The following is a 17,317-nucleotide window of genomic DNA, read 5'->3' on the forward strand; positions in this document are numbered from 1 at the left end:
GGAAAAAAAAGAAATTCTGCCATGTTTGGTTGCGTCTTGTTTCTACGGCGTACACACTGCAGCAAAAATGACATGATAACTTTATTTTATGGGTTAGTATGATTACTACAATTCCAAATTTTTATAGTTTTTTTATGTACTACTTTTAAAATATAAAATCTGGCTGCGGGGAACGCAGCCCTGTTCACAAGTGGAGAATCATTACGATTCTCTGCTCGCGGGCGGCAATTCGCAGCATGCTGCAAATTTACCGTGATTCTCTGCAGTCAGCCTATCTGGCAGATAGGCTGACAGTGGAGATCTGTCTGCGGGCTCCTGCTTTTGGGAGGCGGTATCCCGCGGATCTCCTCCGCGGGACACCGCAACGCCTGTGGACAGGCAGCCTTAGTTGTGCGAGAGCTTTTTTTTTTATACGACATCCTGTAGTTTCTATTGGTACCATTTTGGAATAAGTATGACTTTTTGTTTGCTTTTTATTACATTTTTACTTGGAGATGGGGCAACCAAATAAGCACAACTCTGGCACTGTTCTTGTTTTTTGTGCAGGGTAAATAATGTGCTACTTTGATATGTTATTTTTTCAATTACTTTTATTACCTTTTATTTTTTTAAATAATTAATAAAACTTTTTAAGATTGATCTTAAAATTTTTTTTAAGCCCCCATAGGGGACAAGAACCGGCAATGGTTTGATTGCTCTTACAGTATGATGTAATACCATAGTATTACATTATACCGCAATCTGAGAGGCAATATATAAAGCCACACCCCAGCCATTACTTGATGGGCAATCTGCAATGACAGCCCCCAGCTGCCATGGCAACCGAGCGGCATCCCACAAACTCAATGCGGGAGGCCATTCAGGGACCCCCAAATATTAATCAGGGATTTTAAATGCCACTGTCAAATTTGATGGCGGCATTTAAAGGCTTAATTGCGGCGATCATAAAACTGTTATAGAAGTAAAGCGAAAAAAAGGGGGTTTGGTACGGTGTTAGCCAGTAGAGCAAAGTGCGATTGTTCTCAGTGAGAGAAACCAAGTAATCTGGTAGATATGATAGCTTTTAATGGCTAACAAAAATACAGTAACTGTATACAGCGCTGAGCCAATCAGAGGCAAGTCTGACTCACACCCCCTTCACACCGGCCGCTCTGAACTCCGTCTGCCGGGACAAGGTGAGTATATATATATATTTTTAATTTTTACACATTTCTGGATGAATTGCAGGGAAGGGCTTATATATTTAAGCCATTCCCGACAATTCATCCTGCGCTCGCCCGCAGCGCATTGCTTTCAATAGAGCCGGCTGTATTGCCGGCTCCATTGAATTCAATGCGCTGGACAGCTCCAGCCCATTTCTAATGAAACGCGGCTAGGAGCAGATTTTTCGGGCGATTTTTTTGGCCCCGGTCACGCGATTTGCGGATGCGCATCTGTCATGCGATCCGCAAATCGCGCGAAAAAACGCCCGTGTGACTAAGGCCTCAATGTGCGAAATGACAATCCAGTACATAATATGGTCCAGATTGATGTACTCATGCCAATTCCAAAGCCATTCAGAAACCTATAAGTCACAGTGCTGTCACAATTTTACTTATCCATAAAGAATACAATGCAAGCTCAATAGTATAAAGAATAAGAAACTCATGTCTTCCAACCAACTGGATTAATCTGTGACTATTTTTATTGAAGATACCGTATTCCAAAGAGGATCTTAGGTATACTTCACCGCCACCTAAGACAGGTAAGTAAATATTACACTGTACAAGGGACTCTGAAATAGAATGAGCTGTAATGGACAAGAGTTTATTTAGTATGGACATCTATGGAAGTTTAGTGTTGCTTGGTGGAATGTGATTTCATTCTGATGACCTTTGATGGTCCATAGTCCATTGGCTTCATACACTTTTTGTACAAGTTGGCTATCTTCTAAGACAGAACACTGCACTGCAATACATCTATCTTCTTACTGGAAAATACTAAGGGGATCATCTATTTTTAAATATTTTTTTTTCAATCCAAATTATATTTTGGATGATTATTATCATTTCTTTTTATAGCAAACTGCAGAATTTAATCTCTTTACAAAAATTTGTCCTCATGAGTAATGCTATTATAGCTGTAAGGGTGTTTGATGATATCAAATTGCACCTTAAAATTGGAATTTATTGTTAAGCGTAAATGAAACGATTTAATTTGCATAGCAATGATATAGAATGAGAGAGGAGGGAAAAAAGATCAAGTAGCAAATATTTATGTTGTTTAGATGGGAAATGAATATGCCCAGGGAGCCTGCACAATAATAAAGAAACCATCTCATATAAGAAAAGAATGCCTGTTCTGTATGTTCTTAGGATCCCAGATCACATTCTACTCAGTGCATATTTATTGCATCCAGTATGTGACATTTTATGGCCCAGCGCAAATGTAATTAACCTATGAATTTAACAAGGTTCTAAGGGGCTGCTGAGATATACAATTAGTATTGACTTTTAGCCATCTTATAGATGCACTTCGCCATGTAAAGAAGATACAAAAGACTTATCCATCTACATTTCTAAGCATAAAGTCAATAAGTTTCAGAGGTAAATGAAGTCTTTGAACAACTAGGAGGCTGAGGTGTCTAAGATCTGAATTCAATTATCTTTGGTAAACAAAATCATTTGTTTAAAGTTCTCCTAAAGAAACATGTAAAGGACTTTAAGAACTTAAAATAGTTAAAGTTGTTTTTTTAGTTAAAATATTCCCCTTTTTCATGCTTCCCATGGTAAAAAATAACTAGTGAGCATATATTCACCCGTCCTGGGTCCTTGGAAGTCCAGCGCCACACCTTCGTTCAACCCACTGGGTCTGTTTACAACTTGTAGATGTCAATGAACAGGAATGTTCCAGTCCCCGGCCAATCACAGACCTCAGTGATTGCAGTGAGGTCTGTGATTGGGTGCCACAATCTGTGACATCCCATTGACAAGCTGACGGCAACTTTTAAAAACAGCATCAGCAAGAAGAGTGGTAGCACTGGGGTTGTGAGGACCTAGGATGGGTGAGTACAGTACTCATTAGTTATTTTTAAACATGGGAAGCCTAAAAAAGTGTCATATTTAACTTGAAAAAACCCTTTAAAAGCATGATAACTTTTCAGACAACTTCTGCTCATTTAATAGCTTATGTGTGTCTCATCAATCTTGTAATATACTTTTATTTATTTATTTTTTTTTGTTTCACCACTGTAAAACAAATTTGAAGTGCAACTCCTCAGTAATCCACTGTTTGTTGTTAGGTTTTCAGCTTCTCCAGCAATTAGGATGTTAGGACATCTTCTTAACTTTACAGGCCTGCTCCCTATACTCACACTGCTCTCAGTTTAGCATTTACTGAGACCCTGCTTCATTCTATTGTTCACCTTTTATTTCAATACTGTAAGATACTAATATGAATGTCTGAGCATTGCCTGTGATTGGCTGAGCACTCAGCCAATCAGACACAGCCCTTGCAGGAGATGGGAATTTTTTTAACACCGACTGGGGAAGAAGCTTCAGAAGAGTGCCAGGGAGCCAACAAGAAGACACACTGAAGCCCTGACAGCAGCAGAGACATGGAAACACACTATAGGAAACCAATGGCTCTATCACACTCTTTTTTTTTGCACTCATAGGTGCGCGCGAAAAAAAAAAAACACTCATCTGACTTCGCCCTTAGACAGTATTATACACCAGCGTTCAGGACTAGTATTGAGTGAACTGATCCAGTAGAACCTTATTTTAGGTAAAGCTTTAATAAAAGCTTGGTTTGCACTGAACCAAACTTTTAGCAAAGTTCAACCCGAAAAAGAGATCTATTAGTTAGGTTCACTGAACACTAACCACCTCAATGAAAATATCAGAAATTTCTTAGTGTTTCCAGGCTTCTACCTTTTAGTGTAATGCAAACAATGCTCTAATTACAGCTGTTTGACCTCTTATCTCATGGCTTTACATCTTCACCTTTTAGGTATATACTTATATAATTACTAACTTTGCGTAAGGCAATATTGCAATATATTTCTTGTTTTTATATACAGAACTGCACTTTTCACTGTGTACAACAGGCAGAGTTGCTATGGTAAATCTGTATGTAGATTTGTATATTGTGGGAACAATACATATTTCATGTCATGTCCTCTAATGTCATACCTGTTCAGATGGGGAATAGCATTTGTTTACCATTTTCATCTGCAAAACAGGAAATAAAGATATATGATGTTAATTCATTAAATTAAACAAAGGGGATTTAAGTTAAATAAAAGACATGCAAATAGAATCCATAGCATTAGGTAATGACTGAGCATAGAAGATAAAGCATTATATATGCAGTACATGTAAAATCATATTCAGAAGCGCTGAGATAAGCTCTTTCGGCGATCAGGACAGTGGTATCGGAATGCACCTCCACCAGCCTTGATCCCTGAAGCTCAGGATGATAGTTGTTGGATGGATAATCATTCCTTTAATTGTCCCCTAGTGTCTCATTTATACAGGATAAAATGGTAAAAAAGCCTTGAACTTCTAACACCCTAGGTGACCGCCTTTGTTCTGTCCCTGATCTTCAGTGCCCAGATTTGTGGATGCATTAGGTATCCTTCAATTTGTAATTTTGTCTTTTAGTGAATAGCAAAAAGTAATAAAGATAATATATTGTCTTTACATATAGTAAACATACAGAATTCTTTTTTACATTTACATTTACATGGATTTGACTTTTCACTGAAATTCAGTTTTTCTTCTTTGGAAAGATGAGTAATAAATTTACTGGAAAGTTATGTATTTCTGTTCACACCCCATTCTAGTGATATGAAGACCCTTGCATGCTTACGTCTTCTTTTCTCAGTGTACAGGGGCAGCAAAGTTGAACTTGAGTATTAACATGATAAGTTAACGTTTTGAGCCACAGTTTGCCATTTTAAAGGGGTTGTCCCGCGAAACAAAGTGGGGATATACACTTCTGTATGGCCATTGTAATGCACTTTGTAATGTACATTGTGCATTAATTATGAGCCATACAGAAGTTATTCACTTACCTGTTCCGTTGCTAGCGTCCTCGTCTCCATGGTGCCGTCTAATTTTCAGCGTCTAATCGCCGGATTAGACGCGCTTGCGCAGTCCGGTCTTCTTCTTTTCTGAATGGGGCCGCTTGTGCCGGAGAGCGGCTCCTCGTAGTTCCGCCCCGTCACGTGCCGATTCCAGCCAATCAGGAGGCTGGAATCGGCAATGGACCGCACAGAAGACCTGCGGTCCACCGAGGGTGAAGATCCCGGCGGCCATCTTCACCAGGTAAGTAAGAAGTCACCGGAGCGCGGGGATTCAGGTAAGAACTATCCGGTTTTCTTTTTTAACCCCTGCATCGGGTTTGTCTCGCGCCGAACGGGGGGGCTATTGAAAAAAAAAAAAAACCGTTTCGGCGCGGGACAACCCCTTTAAGGCAAATCTAAATAGAAGAAATGCATTGATATCTAAGGTGCAATGCAAAATTTGTTGCTTCCATCATATGACAGTAGAGTTGAGTGAACATACTCTGCCGAGCTTGATGCTCGTTCGAGTATTAGCGTACTCGATGGTGCTCGCTACTCGAACGAGCATCAAACCGTGTTCGACCCCGCCCCAGTTTTTGGCTCCTCCCTGCTGTAACGTGCCTGTTTTGGCCCCTCCTCGCCGCTACGCAGGGGGGTAGAGGGGTGAAAGAGAGAGAGAGAGAGAGACCAAGACCTAGGAAAAAAAAAAAAGCTCGGGACCCGGCGTCCCACATACAAAAGTGCTCCAGTCTGCCATTGTAGTCAATGGGGTTCGTTACTCGAGTAGAGCTCTCGAATTTTACGAAAAGCTCGACTCGAATAACACAGACCTGAGCATTTGGGTGCTCGCTCATCTCTATTTGACAGCTAATAAATATTTCCTAGTCCATAATCTCCAAAGGTATGGAGACACCTGTATAAATGTCTCTTTCCCCTTAGCAATATGCCATACACAGCATGGCGTTCCCAACCACTGTTTTACATTTATTCAGGTGTCTCCATACCTTTGATCCACCCTGTATTTAAAAAACACAAGACTGGCGCTAAATTCAATTATACCCCATCCAAGGAGGCTCCTGGAATCCAATGTAAAAGTCAGGCACCTAAATCACATGTAACTTATAATGCCGGTGTCTTCAAATGTAGTAGTGAACTTTTGAGCCCCCTTAGACTTCAGGGACCAGAAACAATCCATGCACTACCTGTAGTCATGCAATTGTGAAAAACATACTTCCAATAAAGAAATGCCCTAACATGAAAGATATTGATGGAACAACCAATAACAGAATTTATCAAAAATACAAGAAACTTTTTACCTAATAAATAGGTAGAATTAATAAACAAAATCTGTGGGTAAGATCAAGCGAGAACACAAACCCAAACATTCTCCATGGTTTTACTATATTTTCTGTTCAGGAAAAAAAATCCAACATGAGATCTTGTTGTAACCTTGACAAAAGCCAAAGTACCGACATTAAATTTAGGCAGTACAAATAAAACTGCAAGTTCTCTATTCTGAGACACTGTCGGCGAACGTACAATGCAATATATTTTATCACAGTCTTGACACCTTCACATCGATATTTTTCAGATCTGACGGCTTTGATGCATCCTCTTAAACTAAAACCTCTCTGCACCCACAGAAGTATTACTTTAAGTGTCTTGACCTTTAAACAAAATCCAGCAGTGAGTTATAAATTATTAATTCTTATTGTATTGATACAATGGACATTCTAAAAAAAGATATTGGGTTATTTTTATGTACTGGAATGGGCAGGTAGAGGTTTGGAATGGGGGGGGGGGGGGGGGATCCTTGCTTTAAGCCAATTCTAAAACTAATTTTTAATATGAGAGTTTTGATAAATAGGGAATGAATTAACAAAACGTTAATTAAAAATACAGATATTGTTACATCTTTGAGAATTACATAATGTAGGAAGCAACAAGCTACCACATGGTGCCACAATGCAGACTGTATTAAGGTATTCATGGGAAATCTAACAGAAAAGCCCATTGTATGCTACCATATGAAATCAAAGGCATACAGAATCCCAGTATCAGACACATAGAAGTCTTTGGCTGCAGTATTACAGTACTGTGCAAAAGTTTTGTGGAAATAAAGGCTGCAAAGTAAGAATGCTTTTAAATAGAGAAGTGTTAATGCTTTGTTTTTGTCAATTGACAAAATACAAAGTGAATGAACAAAAGATAAATCAATTTTAGGTTTTACCGCTCTTTGCCTCCAAAACAGCATCAGTTCTTCTAGGTACACTTGTATAAAGTCTTGTAAGATTATAGTCAAATGTATGATTAACTTATTATATCAAACAGGTGATAATGATCATTATTTTCATATGTAGGTTGAAATACAGTTATTAACACAGACAGAAACAGCTGTGTAGAAGGTTTACAACTGGGAGAGGAACACCCAAACTCTGCTACAGAGGAGAGGTTGTGGAAGACAGTTTCATGTCACAGGTCATACACCATGGCAAGACTGAGCACAGCACAAGACACAAGGTAGTTATACTATATCAGCAAGGACTCTCCCAGGCAAAGATTACAAAGCTGACTGGGGTTTCAATATGTGCTGTTCAAGTTCTTTTGAAGAAGCAAAAAGAAATGGGCAATGTTGAGGACCATAGATTCAGTGATTGACAGAAACTTAGAGCAGAAAGATATATCATGCTTACTTCACTTCAAAATCAGATGTCAAGCAGTGCCATCAGCTCAGAACAGGCAGAAAGCAGTGGGACCCAGGAACACCCATCTACTGTTTAGAGAATTCTGGCCAGAAGTGGTCTTCATGGAAGAATTGCAGCCAAAAAGCTATACCTTCCACAAAGAAACAAATGACTCAACTATACATGAAAATATAGGAATCAGGGTGAAGAAAAATGGGAGCAGGTGTTCTGGACTGATGAGTCAAAATTTGAAATATTTGGCTATAACAGAAGACAGTTTATTCACCGATGGGCTGGAGAATGGTATAATAATGAGTATCTGCAGAAAAAAGTGGACTATGGTAGGGGTTCCTTGCACGTTTGGGGATGCATTTCAGCAAATGGAGTTTGGTCAAGATTAATGGTATCTTCAATGCTGTAAAATATTGGCAGACTAGCTGATATACCCAGCTTCGCCCGAGTTAATTTGCTACAGGTGTTTACGTGTTGTTTGCACAGAAAAGTTTATGAAGTCAAGGTTACTTTAGAAGAACCGAGGAATAAAATATGTTTACACAAAAAGGAGCATTAGATTCTCCTCAGGCTGCATGTACCGATGTCCCTCTGCAGAATGTGCCATACCTCTCATTCTCCTCATTTAGGACCTAAAGAATGCTCGCTCTAAATTATACGCTTGTACGACACAGGAAGTTACATTGCATAGGGGTGCACATGCTTTTGCAGTTAGCATTCAATAATAATCTTGTGACCCCTTTACTTTTTCTATTTAGGACGTAAAAAATGCTCATGCCATATTTTAGGTTTGTACTACATCGGGAAGTTAGAGAATTAGGGGTGACACTGGGAAGTTACATTACATAGGGGTGCTCTGACTTGTGCAATTAGCATTGAATAGTTGAGTTGTGATCTCTTTACTTTTCCTATTTAGGACCTAAAGAATGCTCATGCCAAATTTCACGCTTGTACGACATTGGGAAGTTACATTACATAGGGGTGCACTTACTTTTGCAATTAGCATTGAATACTCAAGTTGTGATCCCTTTACTTTTCCTATTTAGGATGTAAGGAATGATCGTGCAAAATTTAATGTTTGTACAGCCTCGGGAAGTTAGAGAATTAGATTAGGTACATTACACAGGGGTGCCAATACTTTTGCACTTAGCATTGAGTAATCGAGTTGTGACCCCTTTACTTTTCCTACTTAGGACCTATAGAATGCTTGTGCCAAATTTCACATTTGTGTGACACCGGGAAGTTAGAGAATTAGTGGCAAGTCAGTTAGTGGGGGCTTTGACCTTTATATATATAGATACTTATCCGTTATGCAATAACATCAGGGAGGCATCTCATTGGCTCCAATTTTATTCTGCAGCAGGATAATGATCCAAAACATACAACCAATGTCAATAAGAATTATCTTCAGTGTAAAGAATAATAAGGAGTCCTGGAACTGATAATATGGCCTCCACAGAACCCTGAGCTAAACATCACTGTCTGGGATTATATGAAGAGACAGAAGGATTTGAGCAAGTCTGCATCCACAGAGGATCTGTGCTTAGTTTTCCAAGATGTTTGAAACAAGCTCCCTCCAAAAACTGTGTGCAAGTGTACCTAGAAGAATCGATGCTGCTTTGAAAAGAAATGGGTGGTCCTACTAAATATTGATGTGATTTTGATTTCTCTTTTATTCATTCACTTCTTATTTTGTTAATGGACAGTAATAAACTATTAACACTTCTATTAATACTCTTACATACTATGTTGCTATGAGATAACAACGTGTTCTAACAATCAACATTTATTACCAATCCACATGATAGGTATTACATTTCTGATCTTGAGTACCCCAACTAATCAATACAGCTGAAGTCTTGAGCCCACAACTGCTGCTTTACTAAAGTGAGGAGGAGCTTGAATGACGCATCGGTGGTACGGACAATGTATGAACCGAAATAACAAAAGGTATTTCCTTGTGTTACTACATGACAATTACACATGTAGCAACTGTTATCATGATTGGCACATTATTGTAACCCGATTTACAGCATTGTAGTATAGTGTAGCTGAGCTATAATGTGTTATATGTCAAGTTAACATTTGCTACATCTGTAAATGTAAATATAGAAGTGTATATATTTTATCAACATTAAGTTGGTGATGATTACAAAGAGATACATACAGAATTTAAAATTTCTTCATTTTTTGTTACTACTGCGCACATTATACGGATGTAGCAAATTTTAACTTGTCATTTATCGAGTTACATACCATGATGCAGCAAACTTTAAATCAATATTTTCAATAGCATATAAAGTGTTAAATGTCAATTTAAAGTTAGCTATATCTCTATACATGGATTAGTGTGGTAGGTCTATAGTATCTGTGGCGTTAGGATACAATACTGTTGAGAGAATACAATAATTGTTGAGAGAAAGAAAGCAGAGGGTGGTAATAAATGGTTCGTACTCTGATTGGACCACAGTCGCTAGCGGGGTGCCACAGGGCTCAGTATTGGGCCCCATTCTGTTCAACATATTTATCAACGACCTGATAGAGGAGCTGCACAGTAAAATATCAATATTTGCAGATGACACAAAATTATACAATATAATCAATGCAACTGAGGACAATGTGCGGCTACAAACGGACCTGGATAAGCTGGGGGCTTGGGCAGAAAAATGGCAAATGAAGTTCAATGTGGATAAATGTAAGGTTATGCACATGGGCGGGAGAAACGGATGTCACCAATATACAATAAATGAGGTACTGCTAGGGAAAAGTGATAAGGAAAATGACCTGGGGGTACTAGTGGACTGTAGACTAAACTGGAGTAACCAATGCCAGTCAGCTGCTGCAAAAGCTAATAAAGTCTTGGGGTGCGTTAAAAGAGGTATAGGGGCGAGGGAAGAGAACATTATCCTTCCATTATATAAGGCACTTGTCAGGCCCCACATGGAATACTGCGCACAGTTCTGGTCACCGGTGCTCAGGAGGGATGTTATAGTGCTAGAGGGGGTTCTAAGAAGGGCGACTAAACTAATACATGGAATGAAGGGACTGGAATACCCAGAGAGGCTATCCAAATTGGGATTATTTACTCTAGAAAAAAGACGGCTAAGAGGCGACCAAATAACCATGTATAAATACATGAAGGGACAATACAAGGATCTCTCCCATGATCTGTTTATGCCCCGGACTGTGACGGTAACGAGAGGGCATCCACTACGTAAGCAGATTTCCTCGCCAACACTTAAAAGGGTTCTTTACTGTAAGAGCAGTGAGACTGTGGAACTCTCTGCCTGAGGATGTGGTGATGGCAAAATCCATAGAGGAGTTTAAAAGGGGACTTGATGTCTTTCTGGAGGGGAAGGATATTACAGGATATAAATCTTAGGTTAATTGTTAATCCGGGTATACAGGCAGGTAGGAACCATTAGGGGTTGATCCAGGGATTAGTCTGATTGCCATTAGGCAGTCGGGAAGGAATTTTTCCCCCCAAAGGGCTAATTGGCTCCTGCTCTTGTTTTTTTTTTTGCCTTCCTCTGGATCAACAACACAGGAGGATAACAAGCTGGACTACATGGACATTGTCTTCATTCAGCCGCCTTATATACTATGTTACTATGCTACCAACGATATTACAGTGTCTCTAATTCAGCTCACACTTGTAATGTAACACTTGTTTTATTGAATACAATCTACAATTTTATGGAAGAATATATTTTACGTATGAAGGAAGCGTATGCTTTCCATGTAAAACGATGGGTATAAATCTTGCACTTGACAAGATGCATTGTGTCGTTACTACAAAATTTGACTTCAATAATTTACCATATTAGCCGGTCTCAAAAGGAAAGATCAAATAAAGAATATGCTGAACCAACCTAAATAATTTCAGACTTTGGAAGTCAACGTATTGAATATTTAATATACTGCTATAGAATCGCTCACGCAGAAACCCAAATTATTTTTTCTTTTCAGTGATTGTCAAAATAGAAGCCTTATTTCGAAATAAAAACCCATGAAATAATTTCACAATGGTAATACGCAGGTATAGCCTATATCCAAGACCTCATCTGCCTCTGCAGACGATGTCCTGATGCCAAGCAGTGCCAAGACATCATCTGCATTGGTGTCCAAATGCTGAGTGATGTGCAAAAATGAGCAAAGGTGAGTAGCTGAATGTCTGATCTGGGGTCTGTAAAGGAGTAATTTGGGGTCTGGTTCGGGGTGTGAAACCTTGAGGGGCATGGTTTGGGGTTTGTAAACAGGGGTGCCTAGACCACTGTCTGTATACAGGGAAAGTCTGGCCTATAGACTGTATATAGGATTCCTCTGGCTGAGATCTTTATGTAGAAGCGTGTCTTGTCTGGTGTCAGTATAAAGGGTTTGGTCTAGATCTTTATTTTGGGGGTTTGATGTGCAGTCGGTATTTGTTTAGGGGTCTGGAGTGGGGTCTGTATTCATTTTGATGTGTGTTAAAGGGAGTCATATGTACTATGTATGCGGTATGATGGCAAACAGGAAATGTCGACCCGCTAGATCAGGAATGGTTTTAGTGTAGGGCTAAATAAGGGAGCGGAGTCTAAGAGATTGTGAGTTCTTCAACCCTTAAAGGGTTTGCTTAGTTGTAAACTATTGAGTGCCTATCCTTAGGATACTTCATCAATAGTAGCTTGGCAAGGGTTTTTTTTTTTTTTACCAGGGACCTTTGCTGATTAGCTGTTCTCTGGGTTAATTTAAGTGAGAACTTTTCTTGCAGTACCGAACCTAGCCACTGCAATAGGATCAGAGCTGTCTACTACTGGCAGAAAGCAGCTCAGTGCACGAGGACAAACAGCTGATCGGCAGGCAACTCGGGTGATGGATCATTGCTGATCTATTATTCATGATGTATACTCAATAGTTTACAACTGGACAACCCCTTGTACCCTCAAAAGAGAGTGCAGACTGTCTCATAAGAAATCTTGTTAAGAACTACTGACAAGTAGGTGGGCAGAACCATCAAGTCATCAAGTCTAGGTATCAATGAAGCAGAGAAGAAACATAGCCAGGTGGAGTGACAGCCAGAGCGGTATAGTGCAGAAGGCGAGCAGGAACTGAAGGAGGACATTAGGCACCTCATTAAGTGAACCTGGCATGTTGTTACACTGTATATCAAATGCCGTAGGTTTGGGGTATATCCTATATAAATGGGCAGGGCATAAGGAAAAATTTTTGCTCTCACCTTTTGCTAGTTTTGCTTACATTTTGGAATTTCTTTGATGTCTATTCTCAAATCTGCAAAGTATGTTTTTTTCACACAAGTCATACTTTTAAGCCACAGATGAAACCACTACAAAATCCATGTCTTCCATGGTTTTTAGGTAAATTTGCACAGAATTACTGCTGATTCCACCCTTTGCAAAACTGTAGCAATTCTTCTCCAATTACATTGAAGTCCAGATACAAGACATACTGCACATAACTTGTAGTATGTAGGATATCTTGATCCACCATCAGGTTCTTTCAGAAACTAAAGCAATGGAGATGGTGGAGGTAAAGTAGGGGGAATAATGGTGGCTCTGTGGTTAGCACTGGGGGCATAGGTTTAAATCTGACCAAGGACAACATCCTTGTATGTTCTTCCTATGTTTTTGTGGGTTTCCTCCAACTTAGGACCCCAGGACTGCAACACAAACATATGACCCCGGACATGCAAGTCAGTGGTTTCAACCAGATAAACCACCTGAGGTTTTGGTTAGCTCCAAACCAACTTTTTAGCAAAGTTAAATCCTAAATGGGCCTTGACTTGTTTGGTTCGCTCAACATTATTGAAGAAGATAGCAAATTTTCAAAAGCTTTGCAGTCCTGCTGGTGTGTGATGAACTTCATTCCCACCCAAAACTACCCGAATGCTGACCCTTCCTTGAAAGAGTCAGATGTGGTCCAGCAGTTCCTTCATTCTATATACATATCATTTCTCCATGTTACAATCACAGATGTAAAAAACTTACATTTTGTAGAGTCAGATCACTAATATTTGTAGATATTGCTCGTAGCCAGTCTGCACTGTCAGATGCTGAGTTCAACTGGAGAGTTTCTGAACTGACTCCATCTTGGGCCAGAAGCTCAAATGAATTTGGTCTATTGCAAACAAAAGACATTCACTATTATTTATTGGTTTATAGTTTTTACATTCTGCAAATTAGTCGCAGTTGCATATTACTTACATTTAACTCTATGCTTAAGAATTTTCATTTCTGATCACAAACTCTGCAGATTTGGATTTTTCCTGGCTGCATGGCTAGATGCACACATGCATTAAAAAAATCATCTGAGTTACGACCACAAAAGCTGAACGTTTTTCCATCCTTGTGCAGTTCTGTGTTGCCTGTGTCTTTTCACTTCCATGTGCCATCTGTTTTAGATGCCTTTCTTTGAAAAAAACCACTAAATGGCACATGGATGGCACCCAGACTGTACATAGATGGCATCTGAGTGCTGTCCATTATTTTTCTATCCCCATAGACTTGAATGGGTGTGGCACATCCATAAATCAGTGTAGAATAGTGCATGCCATGAGTTTTTTTCATGTGAAAAAAACTGTGGTCTCTGTTGCCAAATTGGATAATAGGAGTCCATAGTGTGTCTGTTTTTCAATCGGACTCCACAAGGATGAAAAAACAACCGCTAGTTAGCTGGAGGTCTTATGGAAACAGTTTGGTTAAGCCCACTTGGCTGTTTTTATAAATCCTCACCACCTTCAGCCACCACCTTCAACTAGTACAAGAGCAGTGGGGATAGAACTTGACATAGGTGTATTATGCCCTGGGAACCACATATATTAGACTTTTATGGCATATTCTGTGGATATGTCATGAAAATCTAAGATGGAAAATCCCCCTTAACCCTTTCAATCCACTGTCTGACATCTGAAGACATTCTGATTGAAGGCTGTACAGCTCCGATGTCGGAAGACGTCCGGCAGGGTATTCTTAGTGTAAATCACTGGCTGCTCTGTTGTCAGGGGCCTCTCCAGCATGTCACATACCACTGTACTGGCTCTAGCCAGCAGGTGGCGCCATTGTATAATGGCAGAAAGAGAAAGCCTCCTAGAAGAACCCTGAATTCAAAATTGGATTGCAAAGGGGTAATGCAATAAATAAATTGCAGCAAACTTTAACTTGACTTTTCAATGCTTTTATTGTGTGAAGCATCAATTTAAAGTTTGGTGCAATTGTGCATTTAATGTTTTAAGCGTCCAGTTAATGTTTTCTACATTTGCATACTGTGTAAAATAGTCCTAAACTTGAAGATTATTACCTACTTGGTTAAAAATGTTTTGACCTGACGTTGCATTACTTTGCCATGCAGTACTTGGTTTGAGACGCTTACTGTATTAGGACTCATAGAAGAATTTGTATTCTTCTGATGAGTATAACAAAGGGCAGGCAGGACTCCCTTAGGGAATACTTATATCGTCACAGTTATTCAGAGCAGGGGAAGGGCAAAAGTTTTCCTGTTTGCCTGCCAAGTATTCTTGTTCATGAACTTGATAATGGTTCCTATTTGTTAGCGACTCTCATTCAAGTCCAGCACAGCAAGGTTAGAATACAAGTATGCATGTGAATGTAATGTCAGCTGCCACGCAGAGTGGTGATTCAGTCATCTATTACCCATTGTCTTAATGGGGATTTTCTGTTTCTGCAATGTGGTGGAGTTTGTGGACCATCGCATTAAAGACCCATTTACACGGAGTAATGAGCAACAGTTTGAGTGACAGCTTTGAGCGATCATCTTTGCATAACTCTTAAGTAGCTAATTAGCTACTTAAGAGTTATGCAGGCGGAGGGAGATACCACTGCAATAGCTCGGAGAACAATGCAGCTGTTTTGCATATGCCTGAGAACTGCCAGCAGGATACCAGCTGAAAGAATGCTATCAGCACTGTTCACTGAGATATCAGCGTGCAGTGCTGATAAGGCTCATCACTAATTTCTAGCTGGCTAGAAATGAGCGATCAACGAACAGTGCATGATGGCTGCGCATTTAGACGCAAAGATTGTTGCTCAAAAGATAGCTTTTGAGCGATAATCGTTGTGTATAAATGGTCCTTAACTAATAGTCCAGATTAGTGATGAGCCAAGTTTTGAAAAGTCCAGTTTGATTGGCTTGCTGAACTTCCGCAAGAAGTTCAGTTTGATTTGAATCAGTTAAAAACGAACCAGGAGTTCACCAAAACCCCTAAAACTGCTGTATAACACTGTCTAAGATCCATAAAAGCCTGAATAACAATGTGAGAGTGTTAAACAGGTCTTTTATAGCTCTTAGACAGTGTTATATACCAATGTTCAGGACTACTGTTGAGCCAACAGAACCAGTAGAACCCTGCTTCGGGTCGAATTTTGATAAAAATTTGGGTTCAGGCTGAACTGAATTTTTAGCTAACTTTGACCTGAAACAGGGTTCTACTGGTTCGGTTCACTTAGCATTAGTCCAGATCTAAACGATTGGCCCTTTACTCAACTATATATCCCTACCTAATGATGCTAGGGCTTGCACAGACTGAACCAATCACCTTGACTCACATTTAGAAACAATGATCCCCATGTGCTAATAATGACATGCCTTCCCCCAATGAAATTGGACAGGCTAGTTAATGAATGGTACGCCAGGTTTATTAAAATTTACACTTCTCTTAATAAATCCTGTACAGTACAGTGCTTGGTTATCTCTAGCAATCCCATAAATATTAATGGAGTGATAATGTGCATGTACACCATTAATACAGGAAGTGGGGCTTGGAACTCCCATTCTCGTCATTGGTAGGGGTCCCTGTAGTGGAACCCACAGCAACCAAACAGTTATAACCTATCCTTAAGTTACTATGTGGTAACAACAGCTAGGTACATTTGTCAATCAGGCTGAACTAAATGCAGCTGTGACTGAGGTCGACAGCCAGCGCAGAAACAGTGGTGTACTAACAACCATTAAAAGGGTTGTGTGATTTCAATCTAAAAACGTTTATGCACTGGGCATGAGTTAAAATTTAAAAAAAATGCTACTCACCTGTGTTCTCCCTTCTAGGACAGCTAACCGGCTCCCACTGCTCTTTGCTTGTCCTCGGCAGCCTAAAGTCAGGCGATTCCTTTTGGCCAATCAGAGGCCACAATGAATTCCTGGCTTCATGGCACCCAGAATGTAAGTGCTGATGCCAGGAGTTAGGAAGGTTGTCTGCAGTGGTCACCTGACTTTCAGCATTGGAAGACAAGGGCAGAGCAACAAAAACCGGTTAGTTGTGTCACAGGGGACAAAGACAAGTGAGTAGGCTTTAATTTTTTTATTTTAACTCCTGTCCAGCCCATAAAATATATTGAAACCACACAACCACTTCAACTAGAAAATTAAATTTTGGCTCTACCTCTTGGGCCAGGAAGGTATCTATCTGCTGAGGAGAACAGTGGCTTCTGTGATTTGTGCACAGTCTTTAATATGTGGATCACTCTCATACCAGGTCTGGTTGGAACTAGGTCTCTACTCATGGGTTTCCGACATACTTGGATCTGTAATGGATAGAGATGAGCGAACGTGTTCTTCCGAGCTT

The 17,317-nt window shown here is 39.8% G+C and overlaps 1 protein-coding gene across 1 annotated transcript in view; it reads right to left on the reverse strand.

The window, feature by feature from the left end:
• SNTG2 (syntrophin gamma 2) overlaps nt 1-17,317 on the reverse strand; it is a 202,949-nt gene that overhangs the window by 95,408 nt on the left and 90,224 nt on the right. The window contains exons 10-11 of the mRNA XM_066596680.1: nt 13,728-13,857; nt 4,173-4,211 (exon numbers count right to left, since the gene is read on the reverse strand). Coding sequence (XP_066452777.1) covers nt 4,173-4,211; nt 13,728-13,857 — 169 coding nt within the window. The remainder of the gene's footprint in view (nt 1-4,172; nt 4,212-13,727; nt 13,858-17,317) is intronic.

This window comes from Eleutherodactylus coqui, chromosome 1 (genome assembly GCF_035609145.1).
Source record: "Eleutherodactylus coqui strain aEleCoq1 chromosome 1, aEleCoq1.hap1, whole genome shotgun sequence".
NCBI lineage: Eukaryota > Metazoa > Chordata > Amphibia > Anura > Eleutherodactylidae > Eleutherodactylus > Eleutherodactylus coqui.